The sequence below is a fragment of the Atheta coriaria genome, unplaced genomic scaffold (assembly GCF_025399875.1).
Source record: "Atheta coriaria isolate IRGN ID8LTWV9N9 unplaced genomic scaffold, Caltech_Dcor_3.1 hic_scaffold_3_pilon, whole genome shotgun sequence".
In the NCBI taxonomy this organism is placed as follows: domain Eukaryota; kingdom Metazoa; phylum Arthropoda; class Insecta; order Coleoptera; family Staphylinidae; genus Dalotia; species Dalotia coriaria.
In genome coordinates this window covers 4,307,940-4,320,405 of record NW_027045445.1, presented here as the reverse complement: position 1 = coordinate 4,320,405, position 12,466 = coordinate 4,307,940, and the positions used below count along the sequence as shown (strand labels likewise).

General features: G+C 35.6%; 2 protein-coding genes across 2 annotated transcripts; one reads left to right on the top strand and one right to left on the bottom strand.

Moving 5' to 3' along the window:
- Window positions 1-415: 415 nt before the first annotated feature.
- LOC135803680 (uncharacterized) lies at window positions 416-11,532 on the top strand. The gene is made up of 6 exons (XM_065317353.1): window positions 416-900; window positions 5,045-6,488; window positions 6,569-6,611; window positions 9,465-9,483; window positions 9,873-10,193; window positions 10,247-11,532. Exons 1-6 carry the CDS (start codon window positions 834-836, stop codon window positions 11,344-11,346), a joined length of 2,994 nt encoding a protein of 997 aa, XP_065173425.1. The 5' UTR covers window positions 416-833; the 3' UTR covers window positions 11,347-11,532.
- A 10-nt stretch (window positions 11,533-11,542) lies between these two features.
- Window positions 11,543-12,379, bottom strand: LOC135803676 (protein disulfide-isomerase A5-like). Its single transcript, XM_065317349.1, has one exon. It carries the CDS (start codon window positions 12,377-12,379, stop codon window positions 11,543-11,545), a length of 837 nt encoding a protein of 278 aa, XP_065173421.1.
- Window positions 12,380-12,466: the final 87 nt, after the last annotated feature.

The following is a 12,466-nucleotide window of genomic DNA, read 5'->3' as shown; positions in this document are numbered from 1 at the left end:
GACAATTACATAAAACTGTGTTAAAAATACCTCAATGACTTTGCGCTTCAAAGCTATTTTTACTTTTCTGTGCGAAAACACAAAATTTGAGCACAAATTTTGCCGAAAATTCGCTTGTGTATTATGCATACAACAAGTGAAACTTTGCCGCGTCCAATCCAGCCATAAACTAGTGTAAACAATGCTTATGAGTTTTATTACATTCGTATTTTTGCGAACACGTTTCCGAAGCGATAGTGACCGCGGCGCGCCGTTTGGCGTTGTGCCCTCCGCGCAATATCGACCTCGCGAAACTGCGGCACGCGTTCGCCGACGTCAGAGTCCCCGGCGCGGCGTGCTGTTGGCGGCGTGTGGCGGCGTGGCGGCGTGGCGGCGATCCGTCGGCGCTTCCATCCTTCCAACATACTTCCCATCAGCTGTGTGTGCGCAACTGGCGAGGGAAGCGAGTATAAGCGTCGCGTTCGCGATAGAAAATCTTTCAGTGCGGCAGCAACCGTTTCGCGGCGTCCATCGCACAATCCGTTAAAGGAGACCCGCCCGCCACCACCTCCTCCACCCGATGTAAATCCACACGCGCAAATCGCGCGCACTCCTTCAGTTTCTTCCGCCCGGTTTGGTGTTGTACATTTTTTTGTTTCGTTTTTGTTACATGTACATGTATTTTAAACGCGAAATTTAAACGCATCGATTTTTCGCACGTTTGGTGATGTCGCAATCGTCGCGCGACTAGGAAATTTTAAGCGACACACGTGTGTGAAAAGGGTTTAATCCGAATTTGAAAAAAAATATAAAGAGTCAAAACCAAGAGTGCCGTTGTTGTGATCCCGTGAAACATGAAGGACGTTGATCGTTTTAGTGCTTTGAGGGGGCGCACACCCCAAATCATCGCTTCACTTGCCGGTGAGTAAATATAATTAATCATATTAAGTCAATAAGTTGAATAAATATTAATTAATTATAGAAAAAGCACTTTTTTTCTAAATTTGACCACAAAAGCATATTCTACAGTGAATTCTATATCAGTTTATGTTAGAATTATATTTATGCGATGATTAGGTATAAAATTATAAACAATTAAAGTTTATTTTACAACGATTTTTTAAATAATATTGTTTTCGATCAAATTATGACATATTTAAATTCAGAAATTAATATAAAATAGTTATTTAAAAGAATAATTTAACAAAATTGATTTTAATATAGTTATTTGTTTAAAATGTTTTAAAAACGCCTTTTAAGTATTTATTTACTCGATTATCATATAATTTCCACATCAATCATTGTAAGAATTGTGTTTTTGCAGTAATTATACAAAAAATATGAACAATTAAGCATTCTTTTAGAAAATAGTTTAAATTTTATCATAACATTTTAAAAGAAAATATTTTCCATCAAATTATGATACATTTTGACACAGACATTAATATAGAATAGATATTTAAAAGAATAATCCACTTAAATTGATTTTAACAATAATTATTTGTTTAAAATGAGTTAAAATATTATTGAGTGTTTATCAGTGTGAATTAGTTATAATTTCAATGTCAAACAATGTTACAATTATATTAATGTAGTAATTATACAAAAAATATGAAAATTAAACTGAAAATTAGCAAAAAGTAAAAATTTTATCGATAAAATTTAAAACAAATTATTTTCCACCAAATTATAACATATTTAGACACAGAAATAAATATAGAATATATATTTAAGAGAATAACCTACCTAAATTGATTTTAACAATAATTATTGGTTTAAAATGATTTATAGTTTTATTCTGAGTGTTTATCAACTTGAAATACCTATAACTTCTGTTCCGTGATAGTGCGTTAATAATTGTTTATTTATTATATTTCCTGATAATATATTTTATCTAAAAATAACATACTCAGCAAGTACAACGTTTCCGGTTACCGGTTATATCACATCCAAGTACGCTCACTAGAATGCTCACTAGAATCGCGATAATAAATGATGAGTTAGTCTATTATACTCGTACATGCTTTCCGAATTGCGATGCTCATTAACATATGAGTATACGGCTGAAATTTTACTACCAAATGACATTTTCATATTTAATTTACGTCCGTTAGCCACTCCATTTTGTTCGGACACAATACCAAGCCCGTGAGCATATTTTAATTTTTCCATTCGCTTGAAACTTGAATACGCGGTGATCAAATTGCTTTTATTGCTAATCTAAACAATTTTATAGGTTTTAGCAAACATTCGCTGTAGATACACGTGAAATATTTCTAATTTTTATTGAATATTGATAATTTGTGGTTAAAACTTATTTACCAACGTGAATATTATGAATATTTTCGTCAAAGCGCGTGCACATTTTGTTATTTCTCAATTGTTATCTTTATAGGGTCGTAATTCATGCATTTATCTAGTGAATTCGAAACAAACACTACCTATCTTTAAATATTGGTAAATATTGTACACGAATTGCAACATTAAACCAAATTATTCGTGCTTTACAAAACAAATCACTATTTTTACCTCCAAACGATAAATCAAAGCATAAAAATCAATTTTTATATGCAACCAAGTATACACTTAAATATAAACACAGAAAAATCATAAGTGTTAATAAAATAATCACATTCTGACAGGTAGATAAAAATGAAGATCAATATTAAAGTTTGGCAGGATAGGATTAAATTACGTAATGCATCCACATCGTCTGTATTTGTATTAATATTTGTTTAAATTATTTACCCGTGCTGAAATGTCTTCATTATCAATACATGCTTGCAATACAAACAAAATAGTTGGTGATAACGCTGTATAAACACCCTTTTCTAATTATTTTCCGAACAAATATGTTCGATCACAAGTTGTACACTTAAAACGTTCTTGAAAATTTCATTTAATTTGTCACAAGTTTCAATTGTGAGGTGAATAACATGACATGCGCATTCGAGAGACATCGATAAGATTCCGTATTCTATCACAAAACGGGAATTAATTAGTACAAGTTAAACGCCGATTACACGCTGTGCATGAAGACGGTAATTGTGTTACGTTATCTGTTAAAGACATGGAATTAACACCTCATTATTATAAATACCAATAATATACGATAATTATCCAATGCCACCGGCGTAATGATGCCTTCATTTGGGTATTATTCGTCTTGTGATATATTCTTTTAAAATTACTTGTGTTAGCGGCTTGCAAACAACGTGATAACGCGTGTTGACGTCGGATCTAATTCGGCACTTTCCAGAAAGGGAAACAGAGAGCAAACAAGTGTAACGCATGTTGACAATGTACGGTGTCAAATATAGGCACACAGTTACAGAATTTATTAGCATTGATGGAGCGTTAATGACACGCGGATCCGCAACAATCCTATTTTTACAAAATTACCTTGATGCAATATTATAGCATAGGAATTCATTTTTTATATATGCAACCAACTATACATTTTACTGTATTACAAATTTATATTTCTAAACGATGAATTAAATTAAAGCATAGGATTTAATTTTTATATATGCAACCCACTATACACTTAAATAAAAATACAGAAAATCATAAGTATTAATAAAATAATAAAAATATTTAAAAATGAAGAACAATATTCAAGTTTGGCAGAATAAGATTAAATTACGTAATGTATCTAATAGTGGATAATATAGAGTATTTTAAACTCAACGGCCTGCTTGTACTCGTCCATAAATCCAAGATTCCAGACGCGAGTTGATTTAAACAATGACGCCCGTTGCAGCTGATAAAATCGCCTCATTTGCATCATTCCTTTGTCGGATCAAGATCCCCTTGCGATAAGAACAACGCGAATGATTGATTCGCCGCGTTGTCCGAAGCAATTCAAAACAATTTAATTGAGGTTAAACGAATTGAGTTCAAAACTAACGAAAAAATAAACTCGATATAATTTACAATATGCCTCGAAAAGAATAATTTAGACGATTCGCATGCAAGTCATGCGCTTTGTCTCATACATTTTGCGGTCGTTAGCGACAATTTAAGGAAAATTATTCCACGCGGTAGATTCGAAATGAGTAATGTCTGTGTTTCGCCGAACATGGAACTTGTTTTTACGCAGAAGAGAAGCATCTTGGGGATTTTCTCCCGGCCTTGGCACTCGCGTACCAGAAGTGTTTTTGACTCTGGGAATTCAGCGCATTTGCATAACAAGAACGGCGAGCACTTTAGACGAGAAATTATTCAAAATGTGTGCGGATTTCGTCAGAAAATTCATAATCACGCAATATAATCGTAATCAAGGTTATAAGATTACAAAGATTTGTTAGGAATTGAAACATTGTCATTGTCATTACTACACTTAACAGCAAAAGTAAAAAATCTGGTGAACAGGATTAAGATAAGTGCCAAGGCGCTTATGTCGATAATCACTGCAAAGAGTGATAATGATAGGCTAATGATAGCTCCGCCGGCATAATCCCCCTAATTAAATTCATGTCTACACATGTCTGATAATACTCTAGTTTAAAATCTAAAATATTCAGGATTATATAAATATTTGAGGTTAGATACGTCATAGTTGATGTCACGTGACGTGACGTGACGTGTATAACCTTACTTTACCCTGATATTTCGCCGGAATGCGGCGTGGTTAAAATAGAATTCATGAAAGCATGAAAAAACGCGAAACGTGAACTCGAGCAGCGCAGCGTGAACGACCTTGACAAAGAGAGGAACCGCCAGCGCGTGTAAATGCGAATCGTGCATGAAAATCGCTAATGCTTTTTGTTTCTTTGAAATACATGGCTGCTGGCATTCGGCTTTTACCCTTTCGCCTTTCTCCACCACAATTTACACTCACACAATAAGAATTCTTGCAACAACCTACTTATCAATATATAAGTCATGATATTTCTTGTTCAATCATTGTAGTAATATGGTAATGAACCACAATTTAATATTGCTTACTCAAAGTAAATGTAAAACTAATTTATTCATGTTTACCGGATAAATCCAGTCGGTATTTAATTCTAATTGCAACATTGACGCCGTGTGAGTCTAATAAAATTGATTTTTGTTTTAGCCACCATCAATGCCATATCCGATGGTATGAGTTATGGCTGGGCCTCACCAGTGGTACCCGTACTGAAAAAACCCGACACGCCGGTGAAAATCAGCGAATCCGACGTGGTATGGATCGAATCCATCTATATGATCGGCGGTATCGTGGGGCTTCCAGTAACCATCTACTGCGTGGATAAATTCGGCCGCAAACTATCAATTATCCTCGCCGCTGTTGTCAATCTGATTCATTGGGTCCTCATCGCCACCTGTAACAATGTCCCACAATTATACATCGCGCGATTGTTGACTGGTTTGGCAGGCGATGTTGGCTTCGTCTCTGCTCCCATGTACATAGCAGAAATAGCCGATCAGAAAATCCGTGGTCTGCTTGCATCAGTAATCTACATCATGATGTTGATTGGTATTCTGGTCGTGTATGCAGTGGCACCGTTTGTCTCATTACCTGTATCCAGCGCGGTTGGTTCCATCTCATTGATTATACAATTGTTCACTTTGCCTTTCATGCCTGAAAGTCCTTACTTTCTCTTTATGAAGGGTAAAGAAGAAAAAGCAAAGAAAAGTCTACAATTTTTACGTAATTCCAAACACGTAGATAAAGAATTAGCTGAGATCAAATCAGCTGTTTCAAGACAGAATGAAGAACGTGGTACCATCAAAGATTTGTTTATGGTGAAGAGTAATCGCAAGGCAATAATTATCATGACTGTACTCAATGGTGCCCAGCACTTTTCTTCCATTTCGGTGATGTTGATGAATCTACACACTATCTTAGCTGACGCAGCGACGATAATGAAAGCGGAAACAGCCGCCATTGTATTCTCATGTGTAATGGTGGTTGCCGCCATCTCAGCATCGGGCTTCCTTGATCGCCTCGGAAGGAAAATACTCCTCGCTGCGTCCAGTTTACTCACCGGATTATCCCTGGCATCACTGGCGACTTATTTCGCAATGAAGAATTCAGGTTATGATTGTACCCAATTCAACTGGGTACCTGTTGCTTCCGTCATGCTGTACGCAGTCGCGTTCAAGCTGGGTCTTGGTCTGGTTCCTATTGTACTCACCGCTGAACTCTTCCCGACCAATGTCAAAGCAATGGGAATGACATACTCCGACGCCGTTTATGTTTTCTTCGCTTGTATCTCCATCTATTTATACCAGGAGCTCACGGAAGCATATGGTATGCACGTACCGTTCTTCATCTTCGCAGCATCATGCATAGGTACCGCTATATTCGCGCTGTGGTACATCCCTGAAACAAAGGGTAAAACCCTTGAGGAGATTCAGTTTATCCTCAAGGGTAAATCATACGTACCTCCAACCACTGACAGTCCACTCAAGGAGACTGCTGGTATGTCGGATTCCTTCGGCATGAACCATCACAGTGGGTCGATAAGGACGATTTCATCATCGGCCTCTTCAGCGGACTCCACCAGTCACCTTTAGTACTTATATTTATACGTTTAACATCACGATCAACTCGAGACCATACACCTACCATTTTTACCGTATTGTGATCATATAGTGCCCTATCATATCCGCGAGCTTGCGGGCAACACTTTTCTAATGTAAATAGTTTAAATGGAGACAATGCAAATTCCTCCTAGATGCCTCCTCGAATTTTAACAACGCAACAATTAAAGCTAGAAACAAAGAAAAATGGACACACACCGTCGATGTGGGAAGCGAAGCCTTAAATCATATACCGCTGCATATGAAATAATTCATCAAAAAGCATGTGGCTTAAGGTCAAATTAATTGATACTAATTAATCGTGCGCCGAATGAATGTGTGAATGTTTATGTTTGTTATGATATGATTATATGCGCGCGCCGGACGTGCGCGGACGCCGATCAATTCTCGATTAACGATGCAGAATTTATTACATACCGAAAATATCAAATTTTTAAATTTATATAGATAATTAAATATCACATTTGCATTACATTTGAATGTTTTATTAACAAGCAGCTCAATTGACTTGTTGCGAATGAATAAGTCATCATAAGTCATTAAACTCTTGAATTGTTCGAAACGTATCCTCGATATTATTAAATATGCAGAACAGAAGCTTTTCGAGGCGACGCTCGCGTTGCACAAAGTATACTTAAATGCGCTGCGAAGCGGTTTGAGGCGCTGAAAACTAAGTTTAATTAACGATTTTCATTGTCTCTTCGCCGCTGCCGCCGCGGCGAGTGCGTAGCGATGAAAACGCGCATGTGAACGAAATTGATTAAAACATGCATTTTAAGTGCTTTATATTACTAAACGACTGGACGTTGACAAACAGTGATAATCATAAATCGATGATAAAATCTAAAATTCCGATAATAAAACAATTACCTAGTTGATAAGAAAGAACCTAAGCTATGTAGTTAACTAATTTTTATATATAAACAAATGAAACACGCTAAACGAATTCAATCATTTTTAATTATGAAAATAAGCTTAATTAAATAGGTACCTGCAATCAAAATCAACTTCGACATCTTATCATCTAGTTGTGTTTTTTGAATGTTATCAAAACGAATCGAATGTACCGCTTTCTACCAACGATATTGAATAATATTATACTACGATTATTAATTCAGATTATATATATTTACGACTGTTGATATGAATTACAAAGAGTTCTAATGCAAATCTAAGTGTATTGTTAATTGCGATTGAATAATTAATCATGTGATGAATATATATATAAATATTAAAGATTGTATTTTCTACTTGATATAATGTATTGAATTTCTATGATCGAGGTTATGATTTTTGGGTACGCAAAAATTTTCAAACTTGTGAAAAATAAGTGAAGAGAATTATTTTTCAATTAGACAATATATGGATATTATTGTATATCTTTTATCACTTACGAATAAAATATTTTTAAAATTAAATCTTTAATATTGATTTTTTGATTTTTAGGTTATTTAGTACTGCGTAGAATAAGCACTTTCTTGTAGGGGGCGCTGGATGTGTTTCTGTGATGTGTGTTGCAATTTTTTGATTACTACGCAGCTGAACTGCATTCTGTTGAGTTTAGAAAGGCTCTGACCGTTACATTTCGCATTTTCTTACCTGGCGTCACCTGCTTTTCAACAATGCGACCTACTATTCGAGTTGTTACATCATACACATAACGTAAAAAGGTTAGTACATTATTAAACACGTTGTATCTTCGCTTTCGGTCTTAAAATGGAAAAAAAGTAGTGGAAAAACACACGTCTACGACTACAGAAACTCAAGAAGCTTCTTAGTGTAAATTTAGTTTTACTCCACGTTGGTTCTTAGTTCAATTGGATATAAATATAGTTTTGTGCAGTATAGATTGTATTAATTGAGTTCTAACAGTGAAAAACGTTAAATAATTTATTCATCTGCTTCTGTTGGGTTTACACAAGTGTTTTGCTCCATTTTACGAGCAAATTTGAATAGGAAGTAGGAACTGAGCTTCGGTGCGTTAAAATTATAAAGTACCACAAGTGACATTGTCTTTCGGTAATAAAATTTCATCTAAAACATTAATTATTTCCTGATAAACAATGTTTTTCTTTGTGTACAATTCTACGTTAACTTTTTGCAAATTTTTAACTTTCATTCGAGTGTGAAATGTAGTAATTACCAACTCCGACGTTTATTGTTTAATCTAAATGACTCAATCATTTTATTATTATTACAATCAAGGTCATATACAGAGAAATTACTTTTACGCTAAACAATAATCGCTAATGTTGCATAACAAATCGTAAAATCACTTTTACAATGCGGTAGAGAAAACACTTCATAACTGTTTAAATTTATTTATGTATTTATTTAAAATACTAGAACAAAATATGTCATTTTTCGCGCACTAAAAGTTATAAATAACGTGCATTCCTGTTTTTGCGACTAGCTCATTACTCATTATGGTTTATGATTGACTGTTGAGAATAACACCAGTTTTACAATTTCTTGCGAAAACGGTGAATTGTGCAATTCGATGAGTCCGTAATCTTCAACTTGACTCAACCACGCGGCTGATAAAAACCCACACACGTACTGATACGTTGCTCAGTCGCGCAAATTTCGATTAGCACATGAATAACGACCATTATTTCATGCTAGTTTAGTTAAATTTCAAATCGAGTTGTACATGTGTCGAAATTATGTGCGAATATTGATTGCAATCGCACTTATTCATATCTCACACATGCTCACGATAAACTAATGCTCAAAAGTTGCCTTGAAGTAGTGGCTGATACCGTGTGTGACGACTGACGACCACATGGTTTGTTTTTGTAGCGCCATCGATACGAAGCGAGCCCACAAAGTCGGCAGTCGAACAGTGGCAGGTCAAGTTTTTTGTTGTTTAGGATTCCGAGTGAAATAAATAGAAATAAGTGAAGTGTAAAAGTGTTAAAATGACTGTGATATCATACTGGGCACAGTTTCTAGCTGCTATCATTGGTAAGTCATAAAATTTTCCTTTTAATTTGAATTAAAAGTTCAAAAAACTAAAAATTAATTTTTTAATGTTCCTTGTTGTCATGTGGTGATAAATACGTGACCATGACTTTTTCTAAGGTCAACTCGAAATCACCGATTAGATTTGCTGCTTTGAAAGATTGAAAATACACTTTCGGGTGTAAAAAACCGTTAAAAATTACCATATTAAACTGAATTTTAAATTGTTGCCTTAAAACACGAGATAATCGCTTGTTAAACGAATTTAATTTAATTTAACCATAAACAAATGCAAATTTTACACGAATACGGAATAAATGTTATAGTTGAATGGCCAGTAATAGCTTATTAATATTTATGTAAATAATTAATAATTATTTCGCATTTTCCAGCGTGTTTAAGCACAGTTTCCGATGGAATGCACGGCAGTTGGACTTCCCCAACATTACCAAAGCTAACAGCACCTGATTCACATATACTTGTAACACGAGAAGATGTCGATTGGTTGGAGTTGATTTATCTCATCGGCGGTATTGCTGGTTTACCATTCACAATGTGGAGTGTTGATAAATTCGGCCGGAAGTACACAGTGCTTTTCGCTGCGGCGAGCAATTGTGTCACGTGGATCACGATTATTTTCGCTGGGAATGCACATGTATTACTAGCGGCCAGATTCCTGGCTGGGTTTAATAGCGATGTCGCGTTTGTGTCTGGTAAATAATTTTTATTATTTTAAATGATTTAATATTAATTTTGATTGTTTTAGTGCCAATGTATATTTCTGAAATGGCCGACAAGAAGATCCGTGGATTTCTAGTAGCATTAATCTATATAATGTTATTAGTAGGGATTTTACTTTGCTATTCTGTGGTACCATTTGTATCAATCACAACCGCAGCGTTTGTAGGGTTGTCATTTGTATCTCTACAACTGATTGTGTTTCCATTCATGCCGGAAACACCTTATTATCATCTCTTGCATGATTCTCCTGAGAAAGCAAGCAAATCTCTACAGTTTTTCCGTCGTGCTAGTGAGAATCAAGTAGAAAAAGAACTAGAAGAACTCAAACTGGCCGTAACACGTCAATCACAAGAACGTGGTCGTTTTAAAGATGTTTTCATTGTGAAATCCAACCGTCGTGGATTGATAATCATGACAATGTTGAACGCAGCACAACATCTGGCTAGTATCACTGTGATAGTAATGAAATTACACACAATATTAGGCGATTCCAATGGTTTCCTCTCCGCCAACAGCGCCGCCATTACATTCAGTGTGATTATGTTAATATTCACAATCATTGCGGCGTCAATCGTGGATAAATTCGGCAGGAAAGTGATGTTAATCTCATCGGCATTGGCCACATCAGTGGCGCTTGCAGCTTTAGCTGCTTACATGAACGCTGTGAACCTGGGTGTCGATGTTACCAACGTGCAGTGGGTGCCAATCGTTGCAGTGTTTACTTTCGCAGCTGTTTACCGACTGGGACTGGGTTCGGTACCCATTGTCGTCACAGGGGAGTTGTTCCCGACAAGTGTGAAAGCAATGGCGATGACTATGTCTGACGCCATGTATGTTATCGCTGGTACCATCGTATTATACATGTTTCAAGTGTTGGATAAGGCTTTTGGGATGCACGTGCCGTTTTATTTGTTTTCTGCAAGCTGCGTGGGAATGGCGCTGTTTGTGTATATGTACGTGCCGGAAACAAAGGGAAAGAGTCTCGAGCAGATTCAGATGATGTTGAAAGGCCTCAAGGAGGATGATTATGACATAGAAAACATGACACCATTGCAGGAGGTGGTTAAAAATGGTGAGACTGTGCAAGAAACCAAAGAAAATGATAGTTTGACAACGCATAGTTGATAATTTATAGAAGTTAAATGATTAGGACTAAATTATGGCAGCTAGGATGAGAAAAGTGATAGAAATCATGTTTTTATATAAATTTTTTAACTTATTTATAAAAATATCAACAAAATATGTAAATATCAGTCTTATAAGCGTGTTTGTACATCTTTTTATAATAATTTTACTCATTTTTACGTAGAATCATCTTCACTTAGATTTTTTCTCTTTTTTCTTGTTCTATTTGATTTTTCTCTTTCAATTCTCTTAGTACATTGACAAATCCTTCATGTTTGCCATCCCATTTATATTCTCCATGCATAGAACCATTGTTAAACAATTTAAACGTCGGATATTGTTTAATTCTGAACTTTTTAATAACCGCAGCATTACGTCCAGCTTCCATTCTAGCCATTGCAACAGTTTGTATTGAGTTTGCTGTGTAATATTTTGGCCTATATAAATTACAAATTTCCCCATTGGCTTTTTCATAAAGCTGCAGTGCTTCTCTACATGATTCATACCAAGATGCATAGAAGAATATCATGACAATCTCACGTTCTCTAACAAATTTCTTATAGTTTTCTAGTGTTAATTTCTCAGTGTAGATTCCAAAAGGTAATATACTTCTATCAGGTTCCGGTAATCGTGACTTTTTATCTTCTATGAATTCTTCAATTAATTGTAGGAAGTATTCTGTACTTCTCCATTTTGGGTACTTTGTTTCCATAAGTTCTCCATTTTTTATGATTTGATAAAATGGATAGTATCCAATGTTAAACATTTTAGCTAATACCTTCTCGTCGCTGCAGTTTACCTTAACCATTATTGCTTTCCCCTTTTGGTGACGCTCCCGAGGATACAGATTGGCAATTATATTGGCTGCTTTATCATATTGTTCCCGGTAGTTACCTCGTCCATTTCCGGGATACCATTCACAGTAGAAACAGATACATACCACATCGTACGTGTTTATAAGTGTTTTGTACCATTTTCTGGTAAGTCTTAAAGCTTTGGTTTGAAGTGGAGGTTCGTCTTTGATAATACGCATCTTCAGTCCAGTTGAATATGAGTTTCTTTTCTTCTAAAGCTAGCGGATACGCTCAGACGAGCAACTTAGGAAATACTGTTCAGAAAT

Bases quoted from the DNA above. Each gene is read 5' to 3' on its own strand.
- LOC135803680 (XM_065317353.1), top strand. From the start codon at position 834: ATGAAGGACGTTGATCGTTTTAGTGCTTTGAGGGGGCGCACACCCCAA. The intron at 901-5,044 runs GTGAGTAAATAT...TTTTTGTTTTAG, and splicing joins AATCATCGCTTCACTTGCCG to CCACCATCAATGCCATATCC. The intron at 10,194-10,246 runs GTAAATAATTTT...TGATTGTTTTAG, and splicing joins CGATGTCGCGTTTGTGTCTG to TGCCAATGTATATTTCTGAA.
- LOC135803676 (XM_065317349.1), bottom strand. From the start codon at position 12,379: ATGCGTATTATCAAAGACGAACCTCCACTTCAAACCAAAGCTTTAAGA.